At 42.5% G+C, this 18235-nt stretch overlaps 2 protein-coding genes across 2 annotated transcripts; one reads left to right on the top strand and one right to left on the bottom strand.

The window, feature by feature from the left end:
* Positions 1 to 455: 455 nt before the first annotated feature.
* LOC146557661 (alpha-N-acetylgalactosaminidase-like) lies at positions 456 to 12994 on the bottom strand. Its single transcript, XM_085245998.1, has 9 exons — positions 12804 to 12994; positions 12154 to 12310; positions 11279 to 11419; positions 10779 to 10990; positions 10592 to 10686; positions 10329 to 10490; positions 6892 to 7089; positions 6647 to 6787; positions 456 to 2026 (listed from the first exon to the last, which is right to left on the bottom strand). The coding sequence occupies exons 2-9, from the start codon at positions 12306 to 12308 to the stop codon at positions 1823 to 1825; spliced, it is 1308 nt and encodes a 435-aa protein (XP_085102124.1). The 5' UTR covers positions 12309 to 12310; positions 12804 to 12994; the 3' UTR covers positions 456 to 1822.
* Positions 12995 to 13563: 569 nt separating this feature from the next.
* Positions 13564 to 18175, top strand: LOC146557662 (uncharacterized). The gene is made up of 2 exons (XM_085246351.1): positions 13564 to 13795; positions 16645 to 18175. Exons 1-2 carry the CDS (start codon positions 13777 to 13779, stop codon positions 18027 to 18029), a joined length of 1404 nt encoding a protein of 467 aa, XP_085102477.1. The 5' UTR covers positions 13564 to 13776; the 3' UTR covers positions 18030 to 18175.
* The last annotated feature ends 60 nt before the right edge of the window (positions 18176 to 18235 follow it).

Genomic DNA, 18235 nt, shown 5'->3' on the forward strand with positions numbered 1-18235 from the left:
CTGTAACTTTACTTTGTACAGAGCTAACATCCCCAAAATGTCAGGTGTAGTTAGTCATTACAACAAGTGTTTGTGAACTAAAAATCAATTATGTGGGATACTGTTTGTCCATGATTTGAAGAGCCCAGCCCGCTCCCAACACAGGGAAAACCAATTATGCAGGAGAGACCTACCTTGGCACTTGTGCAGGTGAAACCAAAGGGAAGATATGCTTCACCATATTTTCTAGTCTTTGGCTTAGAATGAAGTTGGTTTGGAAACATATTCAGCTATGCTTCATCTCCTGCTCTGCGTTTGTGTGGGCGCCCTGTGTTAGCAGTGTCCAAGCATTTGGGGGTTTTTTTTTTCCACTTTTCATACCGGACCCCACACTTTGGGAAGCTCTGGATTACGTTTATTTACCTCAGTTCTGTAGCTGATCTAACAAAAAAAAACAAAAAAAAAAAAAACACCTATTCCAGTTTCGAACTGTTTATGTTTAATGAGGTGATGTTAAATGTGATCAAATCATTCATACATTATGTTTCATAAAAAGCTATAGATTGTAGTAGCCTTCACCTCTCATTTGGCGTTACAATCCTGGTGATGTCTTTGGGTGATGAACAAAATAACTACTGCTTCTTCCTTACAGCAAAAGTGTAAACATATCCACATCCAGCAGGAGGAGCACTTGGAATACAAAATTTGGAACCACAAAACCTGGATTTAGTTGCTTCAAAAGTTGCTAAAAATTCATAGATGATAAATGCTATAAGATAAAGTCTTGTGACTCTCACTTTGGTGAAAATGCATTCAATACCAAGAACTAAAAAAAAAAGACCAAGAACTACAAGTATTATATAAATAAATAAATAAATTTTATAGAAAACAGAACTGGAACTAAACTGACCTTAAGATAAGTCACTCTGGGACAAAGAACTGGCAAGTGAAAGCTAAAAGTGAAAAACATCTTAATCACTGAAAGGAAACCTGAAGAACTGAAATACAGCGTTTTCATTTATTTAGAGAATTTGATGATAAATTGTTTACTTAGGTCACATAAAAACATATAAATCATTAATGAGTTTTTTCTAAAACTTTTTTCCACATTTGTCTTTCTGAGCTGACAAAGACTGATCTCTATTTAAAAAAAAAAATCTTAAGGCTACGTCCACACGTACACGGGTGCAGTGTTTAAATGCTTACATATACACACACAGTTACTGTCCCTCCACACATACAACTTGGTTCTGCTTCTATGCCCCAGCTTTGTTTACTATTTCCCACCCAGGCTTCTAGACTTCTGATTGGCCAACATTTCTACACGGTTAAGAATATATCGCCAACTGTTGCTTTGGCATGTTCCTAGCAGCGTTTTCCTTCATTTCTGTGTTTACGTGTGGACGGGATTATTTTTTTAAAAGGAAAACGGAAAATCTCTGTTTTCAAAAATACCCGTGTACGTGTGGACGTAGCCTAAGACAAGTGAAGACCTCCCGATCTGGGATCAGTGACTTTGCTTTGGCACATCTCAGATAAAATTTTAAAATCATCATCTCTCTTTACTGTTGAGCACAGAAACTCTTGTGGCCCAGTTACTTTCAAGTGAAGATCCAGCTGGAGATCGCATCAACAAGAGCACATTTGTGCCATATACAGATGTAAAGTGGATGACCCTGAGTTTCAAGCATGTTCTTACTTGGAAGAGGCAATTGTAAAACACAGTTCAGAGCTATGCGCCTGCACCTGTGCTTAGATAGAAACAAATCATTCGATCATCAAGACATTACTACTGAGGTAAAAGACAAAAACTTAAGGATTAGAAAGTGGGGTCTGTGAGTGGTCAGAGGAAAACCCGTGGAATGGCATTTTCCTCACGATCATCATAGACACGACCATGGAGCGTGCCCCCTTGATAGAACTGGCGGAGGTTGAATTTGGCAGGTGCAGAGACGTACCACATTACCACCCCTGTGGGGTTCACTGACACTACAAATTCAGTGGAGTCTTTGAGCGATGCGGTCTCATCTGTGAAGACGTTGAAAACCTACAAAGAAGACGAGAAACAGAAGTGAATTTCTCTAGCAAGTATAAAGACAGACATCTTGCTGATAGAACACTTTTGGTCTCAGTGGGAAACCTTTGGTCAGATGTAGCTAGATTCTCATCATGTGTTACTTAAAGATCTGTTCTAAGTCCATTGTTGTTCTCATTGTATATCCTACCACTAGGCCATATTAGTAGTCATTTTAAATCCATATCCTATCATCTGTATGCAGATGATATTCAGCTGTACCTTTCTTTTAAACCTTATGAATTGAATAAACTATCCATTCTAATGGACTGTCTTAAGCAATGTTCCCTCTAATTTTTCATGTGTCTGAGCGAACACACAAACTCCCTGAGCGGTCCCTTGGACCACTGTGAGCAACAGCAGACGTGTGCACTGTGGTCACGCCAGCATCGAATCCATCCAAGTTACATGGTTTATTAAAATAATCAAATTACAGCATTTGTCTTAGACTACTTTTAATTAACTGCTTTAGCCCACTTACAATGAAAATTTAAAAAAAAAATCTTGTTCATGACCTGTGTAGTATGTTAACACTTTTGGAAGTAAAGAATAACCTGAACTCCAATTTTGAAAACAAAACTTTCTTTTTTTAATTTTTTAATTTATTTTTTTTATAAAGCTCTGCATCAAATTTGATGGCACACAAATTATTCGTGCCACTCCAAAACATAATTTCTGTCCACTATGAGATAAAGGAGAACAACAGCCTGATACCTGCAGGCCTGACAACAGGAGATGTATCACTCCTGTAACACCTGTAACATTCAGTAGTCGCCTCATTGTTCTGACACACACAACAAAACTATTGACTACACTACACACTAACTACACAAGATTTGCACTAAACATTGCAAATCTCTCACATCTCAAAACATGGCTGTCACTCCTAAAACTTCCCCCTCTCCTAAATGACTAAATGCCATGTTGCCACATCATTTTTTGATTGGTCAACATGGTACATTTTTCCACCAATAGGAAAGGGTGGGGTTTTTTGGTTTTGTTTTTTGCTCACAGGTGGAGAGTGCTTTTGGGCGTTTTCCTTATAAAACGCAGGTTTTACTGTTTCTTCCCGCAGTAAATATAAACAACGACAGTATTCAGTAAAAAACAAAGAAAGATTGCAGATATTTTTATCATAACTCTGGTTTTACGTGGCCTATCAACACAATTTAAAAACTGGTATAAAGTCCACACTTTTTCCGTCAATTGTTCCGTCTGTCCTGCTCACATCTCCAATGGTTGTACACGTTATCATTAGCGTGACTTCACTCCACATCAGCCACGCCGCTTTACTAGCTAAAACACCGCTGTCGGCACATAAGGACGCTGCCATAGCCTGTCAATGACGTTGATTAGCTGCATATATATATAAATATATATATAAATATAACAACACCCAGCACGCCCCTGCGGGCGGTTTATCCTTCAAGCTCGGGTCCTCTACCAGAGGCCTGGGAGCTTGAGGGTCCTGCGCAGTATCTTAGCTGTTCCCAGGACTGCGCTCTTCTGGACAGAGATCTCCGATGTTGTTCCCGGGATCTGCTGGAGCCACTCACCTAGCTTGGGAGTCACCGCACCTAGTGCTCCGATTACCACGGGGACCACCATTACCTTCACCCTCCACATCCTCTCGAGCTCTTCTCTGAGCCCTTGGTATTTCTCCAGCTTCTCGTGTTCCTTCTTCCTGATATTGCTGTCATTCGGAACCGCTACATCGATCACTACGGCCGTCTTCTTCTGTTTGTCTACCACCACTATGTCCGGTTGGTTAGCCACCACCATTTTGTCCGTCTGTATCTGGAAGTCCCACAGGATCTTAGCTCGGTCATTCTCCACCACCCTTGGGGGCATCTCCCATTTTGACCTCGGGACTTCCAGGTTATACTCGGCACAGATGTTCCTGTACACTATGCCGGCCACTTGGTTATGGCATTCCATGTATGCCTTGCCTGCTAGCATCTTGCACCCTGCTGTTATGTGCTGGATTGTCTCTGGGGCATCTTTACACAGCCTGCACCTGGGGTCTTGCCTGGTGTGATAGACCCCAGCCTCTATGGATCTTGTGCTCAGAGCTTGTTCTTGTGCTGCCATGATTAGTGCCTCTGTGCTGTCTTTCAGTCCAGCTTTGTCCAGCCACTGGTAGGATTTCTGGATATCAGCCACCTCCTCTATCTGCCGGTGGTACATACCGTGCAGGGGCCTGTCCTTCCATGATGGTTCCTCGTCTCCCTCCTCTTTCTTGGGTTTCTGCTGCCTGAGGTATTCACTGAGCACTCGGTCAGTTGGGGCCATCTTCCCAATGTATTCTTGGATGTTCGTTGTCTCATCCTGGACTGTGGTGCTGACACTCACCAGTCCCCGGCCCCCTTCCTTCCGCTTAGCGTACAGCCTCAGGGTGCTGGACTTGGGGTGAAACCCTCCATGCATGGTAAGGAGCTTTCTTGTCTTTATGTCAGTGGCTTCTATCTCCTCCTTTGGCCAGCCTATTACCCCAGCAGGGTACCTGATCACGGGCAGGGCGTACGTGTTGATGGCCCGGATCTTGTTCTTACCATTCAGCTGACTCCTCAGGACTTGCCTGACCCTCTGCAGGTACTTGGTGGTTGCAGCTTTTCTAGCGGCCTCTTCATGGTTCCCATTCGCCTGCGGGATCCCCAAGTACTTGTAACTGTCCTCTATGTCTGCAATGTTGCCTTCTGGTAGACCCCCTATGCTAAGCAAGCCTACCGCAGACATGAGCGAGACAGATAAATATGAAGGCATGCCGGCTCGGACGTCGCCCGGATCAACAAGGTCCGCGTCAGGTGTTGAGGAACCAGGGCACCCTGACGAAAAGTGGGCTACTGGAACAAGAAGGCATCGGTGGGCAAGGGACGAAAACAGGGCGTTGTTGGAATGCTACTACGCAAGTAACCCCGGCGGAAGGGGCTACATGAATAGGATGAGGGACCTATGGATATATATATATATATATATATATATATATATATATATATATATATATATATATATATATATATATATATATATATAGGCTGGACTATGGGATAAGATGGCATCGTTGTAATCCCATACGGGAGCAGCTAGTCACTTACTGAGTAACACTGCAAAACAGAATTGATAAAGTTTTAATTTCAATTCAGGTTAGATTATTTATTTATTTTTTGTGCGCAACGCAGATTTTCTGTGCGCAGAGACCGTGCCAGCAGTGCGCAATTTCTCACGCGCACAGCTTAGAGGGAACATTGGTCTTAAGGAAATTAATGGTTGGATGGCAAACAATTTTCTGCAGCTTAATACAGACAAGATAGATTGTTTAATTCTGGCTCCAGAGAGCATTAAGCCCCAAATTAGACAATGTTTGGAATCTTTCTCATCCACTGTAAAACCTCTGAATCTTGGGTTAACTTTTTACCAATCTTTTGATGCCCACATCAAGTTTTTGACCCCCTCTGTGCTTTCTTCACTTAAGAAATATCACTAAACTCAGGACTGTTGTCTCTCAGGTCTCGTCCCAATTAGCCTGTTGTAATGCCCTTTCCCCTTGTCTGTCAAAGGCTTCTATAAATCGCCGTCAAGCTGTCCAAAAAGCTGCGGCAAAGCTTTTATCCGAAGGGCCAGCTCTGTTCTAGGATGCCCTCTGGACCCAGTGGAGGTGGTGAGTGACAGGAGAACGGCGGCTAAGCTGTCATCCCTGATGGACAACATCTCCCACCCCATGCAGCAGACTGTGACAGCACTGAGCAGCTCCTTCAGTGGGAGACTGCGGCACCCACGGTGTGGGACGGAGAGATTTCGCAGGTCTTTCCTCCCCACTGCTGTCAGACTCCATAATAAAGACTTTAACTGATCAAGCACACACATCCATACATATGCAATAATACTAAGTGCAATAATCTTTTCTGTCATCGTTGTATTTTTACTCAGTTGTATATAGTATTTGTATTTGTATTCTATTTTTATCTTATTGTATATTTATTTTATTTTATTCTACTGTATATAGTATTTTATTTTATTTTATTCTATTCTGTACAGTTGTGTACTGTATTTATTCTTATTGTATTCTAATTTTTGCCTCATAACTTTTGCACTGTCCACTTCCTGCTGTGACAAAACAAATTTCCCACGTGTGGGACTAATAAAGGTTATCTTATCTTATCTTATCTTTAACTCGCAAATTTTCTCATATAACCCCATTGCTAAAGAGTCTGCACTGACTTCCAGTTAGTTTCAGATATCAGTTTAAAATCTTGACTCGTACTGTCATGGCCTTACGAGGAGAGGCCCCCACTTATATTGTCAAGCTACTTCACGCTAATTCTTGTACAAATACAGGCCATTTACCATTTAATAAAAGACTGAGTCATGTACCGTGCTATAATGCTATAATATTTGAAAAGATTTCAATCTTTTGTTTGTTTGTTTCTTGGATTTTTTTGTTTGTTTTCTGTAGTGCTGTTTTACGTTGTTAACTTTGAAACTTCAAAAACAGGGAAGTCTGAGTCAACCTTGCTTGCCAAAATTAACCCTCTCACCTCGAGTGAACCAGGTCGAAACACGATACACATCCCTCCTAAGTCTATAAACACATACCTTGTAGCTGCCTGCAGTGTAGCTGAGTTTGCTGAGGGAAGTCGTGTAGCGATAGGGCATGTCTGTACGACGGCTGAAGAACAATAAAGCGCTGGCATTTTTTGACAGGGGGCGCCAGAACACTTCAATGCCACTTTTCTCCTGAGAGAAAGAAAAAATGTGAACAATGAAACAAAAAACATTGCACAAAAGTCCACAAAAAGAGTCATTTAAAAAAGAAATGTATCTACTAAATTGTGCTTCACCTTCACAATGCGTCTTCCCTGGATACCCAGGGCATCCTGGTTGATGCTGATGGCCATTTCGTTCCGCAGGATGCTCTGGGCACCGCTGGAGATGGTACGGAGGTCATTAGATATGAAAAGAGGAGCCGCCATGATCGCCCAGAGAGCCATCTGAGAACGAGACTGTTCCATGCTGAGGCCAAAGTCGCCAATAATCAGCTGTGAAGATTAAAAATTTTCACACCAAAGAATTAAATTGGAGGCTGTAGTCTGTAGTACATGTAATATCTCTTTCAGTATGGAGGTGTAGCCAATGATTTGTGCACAACAAATGTATATGTAGAGCACTGAAGAGGCTTAAACAAATCGTAGAGTAAGCAGAGACAGTAAATATAGACATATATAAAATCATTTTATTATTTATATAAAGCTCTACATAGACAGGCTCCTGCTTATATAGCAGAGTTTCTGTGAATGATTCACTGTAGCCAGCCTCTCTGGTCTTCTAAACACCATCTCCACCTGCCCCTCGCTCTGATTTTTAAACCAGAGGTGATCGTGCTTGTGAGGTAATTGTGTCCAAACTGTGAAATGGCCTTCCTCAGCCTAACAGGCCAGCTGATTCTGTGGTTTGTTTTAAACAACTTCTTAAAATCCGTTTTTGTAGTTGAGCTTTTGGTTTGGAATGAATCTCTGATCATATGGTAGATTTTGTATTTGTTCATGTATCTGTAAGTGAAACATGTATATGTGGCTTTTCTATTGTTTATGCTATTCTATAAAGCACTTTGTAACTATTATTATTATTAGTATTTAGTATTTATTTATTTATTGTCATTGTCAAGAACAATGAAATTGCGTTTGGGGCTTCCATACAACCCAAAAAAAAGAAGAAAATAATAAATACCCCTTAAAACCCAAGTGTACATATTTAACCCAGTGTGACTCCAATGCAATAAGACAATCCTTAGCAATAATGTTCGTAGAAATTCAGACAAAGACCTGAGAAACATGACAAAATACAACAATGCAACCCATTCAATATTATTGTACTGTGAGATATGATATCAGATATGATAGTTATCTATTTAAGAAAGAGGGGGGGTGCAGGAGGGGGAAGAGAATAAAGATATGATGCACCAATGCAGACCAGTTCATTGCTATTAAGAAGTTGGATATGGTTATTGTCCGTGAGAGAGGGGCAGAGAGTTCAGGAGCCTCACAGCCTGTGGATACAGGCTGTTGGCCAGTCTGGATGTTCTGGCCTGTATAGACCTGTACCTTCTCCCTGAGGGCAGCAGATGGAAAAGGTGGCGCGCAGGGTGATGTTGGTCCCGCAGGATACTGTGCACCCTCCTCAGACAGCGAGTGGGGAAGATATTACTGATCTCTGGCAGACTTGTTCCAATAATTCTGCCAGCTTCTTTCACCACCCGCTGGAGTGCTTGCTGATCGGCCTTGGTGCAGCTGGGGAACCACACTAGAAATCCATACGTCAGAACGCTGCTGATGGCACAGTTGTAGAAGTTCAACATCAGAGATCTGGGAATGTGTGCGCTCCGCAGTCTCCTCAGGTAGTAGAGGCGCTGTTGGGCCTTCCGTACAACTGAGGTGATATGGTTGCCCCAGGACAGGTCCTCGGTCACAGTTACCCCCAAGAATTTAAAACTGCTCACCCTCTCCACCGCCTCACTGCCAATGAAGAGAGGCAGATGGTTGTTATGACCCCTCTTCCGGAAATCTACAATGATCTCCTTGGTCTTTTTGGTGTTTAAGACCAAGTTATTGTCGTGGCACCATGACTCTAGTTGTTGCACCTCTGTCCTATAGTTTGTCTCATCATTGTTGGATATAAGTCCGAGCACTGTAGTGTCATCTGCAAACTTAACAATGAGATTGGACGCGCAGGAGGAAATACAGTCATGGGTGAAGAGAGTGTATAGCAGAGGGCTCAGAACACACCCCTGAGGGGCACCGGTGTTGACCACAAGGGTGGAAGAGGTGTTCTTACCCACTCTGACACTCTGTCTACGGTTAGTGAGGAAGTCCACAATCCAGTTGCACAGAGAGGAGTTAAGTCCCAGTTGGTGGAGTTTGGGACGGAGTTTGTATGGCCGGATGGTATTAAAAGCCGAGCTGTAGTCTACAAAGAGGAGCCGTGCATAGGTGTTCCTGTGTTCCAAGTGCTTCAGTAATGTGTGCAGCACTGTGGCGATCGCATCCTCGGTTGACCGGTTCTCCCTGTATGCAAACTGGTGCGAGTCCAGGGATGGTGGAAAAGCAGCTCTGATGTGTTTAATGACCAGTCTCTCCAGGCATTTGGCGGGAATGGGGGTGAGTGCCACAGGTCTGAAATCGTTCAGACATGTGACATTTGACTGTTTTGGGATGGGAACGATGGTTGCTGCTTTGAAACAGGATGGTACCAGTGAACAGGACAATGAGGTGTTATATATAGAGGTGAAGACGTCCGCCAGGTCCGCAGCACAGTCTTTTAGCACCCGGCCCAGCACTCCATCCGGCCCGGCCGCCTTCCTGGTGTTAATGCTCCGGAACACACGCCTCAGCTCATGAGTGCTCAGGACCGGAGCAGGGTCGGTTGAGGGGAGAGGGGACAGGACAGGGTCGGTGTTCTCCCTGTCAAAACGGGCATAAAAGAGATTTAGATCCTCAGCCAGAGTAGAACTGTCGGCTGAGGGTGATGGTGTTCTTCTTTTGTAGTCCGTGATAGCCCTGATGCCCTCCCAGACCTGCCTTGGGTTTGTGTTGTTCTCAAACCTGGCCTCGATACGCCTCCTGTGCTGCTGCTTGGCAGTCTTGATGCCTCTTCTCAGGTTGGCCCTGGCAGCACTGTATGCCTCCTGGTCCCCGGATTTGAAAGCGTTGTTCCTTGTTCGAATAAGTTGTTGAACTCCGTGTGTCATCCAGGGTGGATTATTAGGGAACACACGGAATCGTTTCCAAGTTGTTACATTGTCCACACAGAAACAGATGTAGTCCAAGACAGTGGAGGTGTAACTGTCCAATGCGACACGATTGTCAGTGTCCTGCACCTTGAATACATCCCAGTCTGTGCAGTGGAAACAGTCCTGAAGCATCGGAATAGCATCCTGCGGCCATGTTCTCACGGTTTTGGTTGTAATCCCAGTGCTCTTGATCTTTTGTGTGTATATTGGGTGTAGCAGAAGGGAGAGATGGTCTGACAGACCCAGGTGGGGATAAGCCTGGGCTCTGTACGCATTCGCCATGTTGGTGTACACCTGGTCCAACGTTCTATCTCCTCTGGTAGCACACTTCACATTACGGTGGAAATTGTGAAGTACAGATTTCAGGTCCGCGTGGTTAAAATCCCCATTATTATTGTTATTATTGTTATTATTGTTATTATTATTATTATTATTATTATAATAAATATGTTTATATTTGGGGAGACAGTAAGAAATTTCAATTGAACAAACCATATCAGGGTCGTTCCACCTTCCAGGACCTGCTGCAGGTGTCAGGGCGTCCTGATTTTCAAAGAACCAGTCAACAATGTTCAGTACACTGTCCCAAGAGTCCTGGATGTCACCATAGTTACGCCACAGGTTGCAGATCTCACCCAGCTGAGTGTAATTTACCTAAAAACACGCATCAGTTTCATATAGTGAAGAAGCAAATACTAAGTATTAGAACAGGATTCGAACAAAACATCAAAAAGTATTTTGGATTTTAATCGTACCTTAGGTGGCAGCCCACCCTGGTAGGCAGGCCAGCTGCAGGAATAGCCAATGGGACGCCCTGTAGCATTTAAAGCCTTTGACATGAGAGGGTAACCTGTTCAAAACAGTGAACAGGAGATCTCAAATGAGGTCCAATCAGCAATATCTTATTATCCACACAGAAAAGGTTCAGTCTTGTGTTTTTACCCAGCTCTTGCTCCATGGCATTAGAGTAACAGCCGTCATATTTTAACATATCCACCTCCCAGTCTGCAAATGTTTGAGCATCTAATTCGATCTTATCCAGCGGTGTGCCAGGGTAGGCCATACATGTGAGTTTGCCCATGTCCCCATAGATGCCCAGCTTTAGGCCTCTGTTATGCAAGTAGTGTGCCAGCTTTTTGATTCCTCCTGGAAACCTGAAAGAGTAATATCAAACACACACATTTTAAAAAAGCCTTCAGCTTTCATTTTGTAACCACAGCATGATTTTTTTTTAATCCTGTAACCCAATTTCCTTTTGCACTTTCCAGGGAAGTGAAAATTCATATTTGTGCTGACACTAAAACATACCTGCTATCAATCTCCTGAGTACTGTGTTTTGCTTTTCACATGATTGTATGACTGTCACACTACTTCACTGACTGTTGGCCAATAACAGATATATGTTTACAATGGTCTTTGTGCTCACGCAGCAAATACTGCACCTCTTAGGATCAGGCTGCAGCCGTCCCTGATCGTCTCTTTGTTTGGAAGACCAGCAGTCATCTATGTTCACGTAGACATAGCCGAGTTCCTTCCAGCCATCCTCTGCAAGTCTGTCTGCCATGTCCATGAACAGATTTTCACTGGAAGAAAGACAAAGATGTTTCATAATTGTCTCAATCGCATTCCTATTTACACTGATACTGGTTCAAGGTTCTTTATTTGTCACATGCATAGTTATACTTGTATAACACACAATGGGGCTGGGGCAGGGATAGCTCAGTAGGTAAAGTGGTCGCCCCATGATCGGAAGGTCGGCGGTTCGAATCCACTTAACGGCTACCCTGAGGTACCCCTGAGCAAGGTACCGTCCCTACACACTGCTCCCCGGGCGCCTGCTTAGTGGGCTGCCCACTGCTTCACTGAGTGAATGGGTCAAATGCAGAGAAAAACAAGTAATTTCCCCATGGGGATCAATAAAGTATCCATTATTATTATTAATGGAATGTAACCTGACATCCTCCTCGACATGTGCAAGAATGGTGGTGGGTTGGGTGGGGGGGGAAGAACATTATATATACATATATAGTATATACATTTGGTGAATGTGCAGTAGTGGCAGCAAGCAGGTGAATTCTGTACATTAATAAGAATAGACATCTGACTATTTGAAGATAAGAGTGTAAAGAGTGTAAAGAGCACTACCATATCTATTAGATATTCTGTTCAAACCAACTGCTTCTACTGGCTTTTGTTATATCCTGTTATTATATCGCTATAAAACTGAGACTAGACCATTATAGTTATAATACCTAAATACCTTTTAAGTTTTCAATACAATCAAGCCTGGTGGTACACATTCAAAATTTTGGCTTACCTGATGCAGTTCTTTGGGTCGTTTTCACAGTCAATATCACATCGGTATCGTTCCCATGCCAACCACCCCATGGGAGGGGTCCTCATCAGTCCATTGTCAAGGGCCAAAGTGGTCCCAGTGAGCGCAAAGGCAAACAAGAGCACTGCAACATGCATTTCTGCAAATACAAAATTACAAGCTGAATCAGATGTTAGTGCAGTGTGTCAAAGATGAGCCAGAAGAGTACGTCCAGAAGACTAAAGGGCAAATACAGGTTAATGATTGCAGCACCTGACGAGAAATCACCTGACATGGGTGTGAACGCAAAACAACCTGCTCGATGACTTACCAGTGAAATAAACTGATTGTGTCAGATGACCAAATAAAAATCACATGCTTATATAAACGATGTTCTGCTAAATAAAAGTTAGAATATAAAAGCTGTTCGCAACATGATCGTCATTTGGTTCTTGTAAATACGCAACACTCGATCTCAAGCGAGTTTTTTGTATTATAAACACCAACTTGACGGTAGCTTATTACGTATAACTAATCTGGCATAGACAACAATTATTCTAGCAATTTAAAACGCAGGGAATCTAATACACGTTTAAATGATTTAAACGAAGGGATTTGCTGAATAAATGTATGAAATGAAAAGCTGAACTCACTGAAGTCCGATCACGGCTCTTGGAAACTGAAAGCTAGAAAGAGCAAATAAGACCAAGAGCTCAGCCTCCTGCAGTCCGATTCTGTGCTCTTGTCTCTGGTCTCTCCCTCACTTCTTTAAATAAATACTGTGATAAAAGAAAATCCGCTCGGTCCTACTGTGGGGGAATATACAAAAAAGTACACATGACAAGGAAGTGGGGGCCACGTGACAAAGGAACCCTATCAGCTGACCACAAACCAGGAAGCAATAGAGAGAAAAACCGCCGGGGAGACCTGTAATTGCGGTTTATTTACCTCAGTTTTGTAGCTAATTTGATCTAACAAAAAAAACCCCACCTATTCCAGTTTCGAACTGTTTATGTTTAATGAGGTGATGTTAAATGTTATCAAATCATTCTTACAATGTTGTTTCATAAAAGCCATAGATTGTAGTAGCCTTCACCTCTCATTTGGAGTTACAATCCTGGTGATGTCTATATGTGATGAACAAAATAACTACTGCTTCTTCCTCAGAGAGGAAGTTCTATTATTAGAATTATTACAGCAAATATGTAAACATATCCACATCCGGCAGGAAGAGCACTTGGAATACAAAATTTGGAACCACAAAACCTGGATTTAGTTGCTTCGAAAGTTGCTAAAAATTCATAGATGATAAATCCTGCAGCAGCGTTCTGCTGTAGCTCATGTACAAAGAAAAATTCTGAAAAACGTTTAGAAAGCTTTAAAAAAGGACGAAACTCAGGCTGCTTTGAAGCAAAATATAAAAGATGGCCCAAAAGATTTGTATATTACTGTATATGTTACAGTTGTTTAATGTTTGTTTTTTGTTTGTTTTTTTACACTGGACTATTAGGGTGACGCACTGACACGCGCAGCTTTTGTGTTTTTCTGATTGGCTCAGACCACGGTGTGTCAAACGTGACATCGAACAGGAAACGGTGAAACCTGTGAGCTGCTACACAGGGAAACATGGCAGACGCAAGCCTGGGTAAGATACTAAGCTGCAAAAACTACTTAAAATTAAATAAGCCAGGGGTTTAAACAGTATATTAAAAATCCATACAGCAGCTACCTTTATGTACTGGACCCAATGGTTATATCACACGGATGTAAAAACTGCAGGCATGCTCCAGAGCTAACTAAATGAAAACAATTGCAGACGAGGGTTTAATATCTCTCATTTGGTAAAAAAAAAAAAAAAACGGTCTCTATTGATATAGACTTCAGGGTGGGTAGCTGGTCTGTTGAAACTTTTTTTGTCCTTTTTTGCGTTTAAACAGACTTCCTGGTTTCAACTTGCTGTCGTCCACTCGTTTTCATTTTCCCTTTAAAGTGACAGGAGCTGGTTTGCGCATGTGCAGAACAATCTCCGCATACAAGTTAGCAAACTTGCAGTATCGCAGTGTAAATGTGGAACATTACACATAAATAATAGCATTTAATCCACCCGTGGTGACCTCTTGCAAATAATGGGCCAACTGAAATAAACAGACTTCCTAGTTTCAACTTCCTGAAATTGTAGCTGTCAGATAAACAAGTGAAGTCAAACCTGCATTTGTGATCACTGTCATCATGGGTATGAGTTACATGGTAATTTGGGGCTTATGAAGATTCCATTTGAACTATTTTTTCTACTGTGGAATGATTGTATAGCATACATCTTTAACAACTTTTAAAAACAAGAATTGAGTACAAAATGTTCTTTTGAATTTTCTCAGATCCACACACAGTCAAAAGTACATACAAACTCAAATATATATACATACATCTCGACTAATATTACACTTCCACCACATGCTTTTGGTAGCAAGCTTCTGACACAATTCTGGCTGGATATTTGAATCTTTATGAAGAAATTAGAGTTCATTTCAGGTGGTTGGTTTACTGACACAGAACTGGAATTCAAGCATAGTCCACACATTTTTGACATGGTTGAGGTCGGCACTTTTAGAAGACCATTCCAGATTATTAATGTTAGCCTGCTTTATCCATTCCGAAACCAGTTTTGGTGTGTTTTGCGGATTGTTGTCCAGTTGGAACACCCGATTTGTGCAACGTGGCAGTACCACTGGCAGTAGATCATGATGCTACCACCACCATGCTTGACAGTTGGTACAGCATTCTTGAAAGCCTCACCTTTACTCCTCCAATTATGTGTCTTGTAACTGTGGCCAGATAGGGCTGTGCGATATGACCAAAATCTCATATCCCGATATAAGAATTCTATCGTCCTGATAACGATATAAATCACAAAAATTTAACATTTTCTGTAAATTCTGTGAATCTCGGGCAGCTCGACTTGCGTGAAGTGTTTCCAGCTGCGCGTCCTTTACCCGGAGTCGAGTGTTTTAACAGATGCATGAAACTATACATTTTTAGATATAAGTTGTAACGGCCGCCGTTTTCTTTGTATTTATTACACGGCGTGCTGCGGGTTGCCTGTTCTAACGTTTGGTTTATTTTTTTTAGCACCTGGCGGCTCTTTTTTACTTCTCATCCGTAAATAATCTGCTCTTTCACGTGATTCAGTTTATTTTGAAAAGTCTCAACAGGATCTTGAGCTTTATTGTGAAAGGTTTATGTGGAACATATACAAGCGGACACGCGAAGGTGTTACCGTCGCGCATAAAAACAGGCGCTTATCCGTCAGTAGTGTGGTTATATTAAATATAAGAGAAAGAGAGAACTTTAAGAAATTAATATAGCCACTACAGTGACCATCAGAACGATGAAAAAATATTGTCGTAAACAGTTTATTTTGCAACACCACGAAACAAACGATAGCGTAAAATCAAACGATAGATGTTTTTATATCATCACCGATATATATCGTTATATCGAACAGCCCTATGGCCAGATATCTCAGTCTTTATCTCGTTTTGCCATAAAACCTGCCTCCAGAAGGCATTTGGCTTGTCCATGTTGGCAGATGCCAATTTTAGTTTTTGAAGCAGGGTTTTCTCACCCATGGTGATGTAAAACTGGCTTCACTGTGGATAGTGACACTGGTGATGCAGTTTCCTGTTCATGGCAGGCTTGAGCCTTTGTGGTTCCTGGGTTATTTCTGAACATCCTAACCTATTTCCTCTCATCTGAGGGTGACAGTTTGGGTCTTCTTTCACACCTTGGCAAAGTGGTGACACTTTTTACTCTATACTTAAATAGCATTGTTTGAGCTGATGAACTTGAAATCTGAGGTTGTTTAGAAATGGCTTTAACAGACCTCAACTTGTCAATCCAGTGAATTCTGAAATCCTTTTTAAGCTAGAAAACAGAAATTGCTTGTTATAGTCAATCATGATCACCAACGAGAAGTTGATAAGCCTTTACCTTCTCAAGTAAAGACGTTGAGCACCACTTATTAAAAGATGATTGTGTATGTATATATTTGCCTTGTGTGGACTCGAGATTCAAACTTCAATTCAAACTTGTGCACCCAATTCTTGTATTTGCAGTCATTAATAATGTATGCTGCTCAATAATTACACCCTGGAAAAAGAAAGTCTAAGAAATCATTACAAACCCAAAATGATTATGACATGCTTGCCCATGATAAGTGGATCTCAACTTCTGACTACAACTCTATTTTCCCCTCTTAAATATAACAGAGAAGCAATGTAATGAGGAACAAATCCCTTTTTAGTTTCTAGTGGTTGTTTATGTTTTATGAAGTCAGGTAAAATTTTGTGGGATGAAAACACTTTTCTAGAAAGGAAACCTTATTCCAGATGACTACTAGAGTAATACAAACTGAATGCATATACTTAGAAGTGCTTACATTTGCTTTCAAGTGTAAAACAGTAGACAGTACTTGACTTAACTCCTTTTTTATTTCAGGTGTTTTTGGTGTGGTGTCAGCCCTCGTTGGAAGTGGAGCAGCAGGTTTTGTGTTCGGAGAAGCTGCATTATTTGCAGTTGAACCCACTCTGACTGAAGATGGCCTCCTGCTTAACGTTGCAACTCTGGCTGCTGGACGGGCCGGTTCCACTGGTGTTGCAGTAGTGATGGCATGCCTCGTGTTCACCTCGGTACTCTTATGTCTTGGAAGTGGTTTCCTCCTCGCTGCCATGGTGATGACACTGTTGAGTAAAGTTGGAGTGAGACTGCCCTGGTTAGCAGAGGCCACAACAGGAGCCTCTGTTGTGGTAGGTGCTGTCACTACTGGATTGTTAGCGGGCGTCCTTCCACCGTGGATCTACATTGTGGTGCAAGGTGCTCTGGTCCTTTTCGTCTACTCGTATTCCAACATTAACGACATGACCACAGCTCTGTTGATCATCTTCACCACTCTATACCTCAGTGTAGTGTATGGACAGTTGGGAGCCTTTTTTGGACTCATTAGCATGATTCTGACTATCGTTGTCCTCTTTGTCCTTCGAAGGCTACTAACAGTCCCTCAAAGACCCAAATCTAAAACTGGGTGCAAACTGCTGGAGAGAATATTCTTCTACTCTGTTTTTGTGGGGATTCTGGGATTTTTTGTGGGTTTAGGGGCAGGTGAAGCAGTAGACGGGTCAAAAGAAGAGGTTGTTGTGATGCTGCAGTCAGTCCTCTGGGTGGCCTATCTGTCTGCGGCGCTGCTTGGAGCTGGCCTGGGAACTGTGGCCATGGTCGGACTGGGTCCAGAGGTGGCTGGAAAGGTCGCTTTGGGAGTTGCTATAATGACATCAGTGGCTTTGAGAGCCATTCTGCAGTGGAGCTCCTCTCTAGGGGCCAGAGGCAGCACAGCAGGGACGCTAGGGGCGGCCACAGCTGCAGGGGTCTCACTTGGAGCCGCAAGTGTTGCAGCAAGATGGGCATTTCAGTCAAGGAATTCAACTTTAGCAGTTTTAGGTTCTGTCATCATCGGTGCAGTTGTGGCAGCAGAATGCCAGTTACTTAAAGCAAGTCCGTTCACCGCATCAGAACTTGTAACAGTCACCCTTGTTGCGGTAGGGGCATTTGTTCTGGGTGCACCAAAGAGCCCGTTCCACACTGAGGTGAATCTGCAAAGGGGCCTCCTCACGGGGCCTGTGCTAATAAAAGAAATCGGCATGGAAACGGTCACCGCAGCAGCAGCACCTATTGGAGCCGGGGCACTTGGGGCTGCAGCGCTGGGCACTGCAGCTCTGGGGAAACTGGGGACTGTGGGAGTCCTAACGGCCATAGTGTTGGCTTTGGGGAGCGCTCTAAGCGGCATGATAGGAAAATCACCACCAACCACAAATGCTCACAGAGACTGATTGACGCCTAAGTTTACATCTGTCTGTAAATGTTCTTGTGTTGCATTTTTGCAAGTAAAAAACTTGAGGCAAAAACATTAAATCCAGTGTCATAAGGCATGGTATCTGTTGTGGATACCAGTGTTAAATAAAAACATTAGAAAGCTTTCCTTTTTTTTTTATTTCAGTGACCTTAATCGTCCTCTTTCTTCTTCTTTTTTTCTAAG

Source organism: Mchenga conophoros, linkage group LG15 (genome assembly GCF_057382185.1).
Source record: "Mchenga conophoros isolate Kocher_MC1m ecotype Shallow Benthic linkage group LG15, M_conophoros_male_GT1.1, whole genome shotgun sequence".
NCBI classification, from domain to species: Eukaryota; Metazoa; Chordata; class Actinopteri; order Cichliformes; family Cichlidae; genus Mchenga; species Mchenga conophoros.

Bases quoted from the DNA above. Each gene is read 5' to 3' on its own strand.
- LOC146557661 (XM_085245998.1), bottom strand. From the start codon at position 12,308: ATGCATGTTGCAGTGCTCTTGTTTGCCTTTGCGCTCACTGGGACCACT. The intron at 10,687-10,778 runs GTAAAAACACAA...TGTTTTGAACAG, and splicing joins TGCCATGGAGCAAGAGCTGG to GTTACCCTCTCATGTCAAAG. The intron at 6,788-6,891 runs GTGAAGCACAAT...TCTTTCTCTCAG, and splicing joins AGGGAAGACGCATTGTGAAG to GAGAAAAGTGGCATTGAAGT.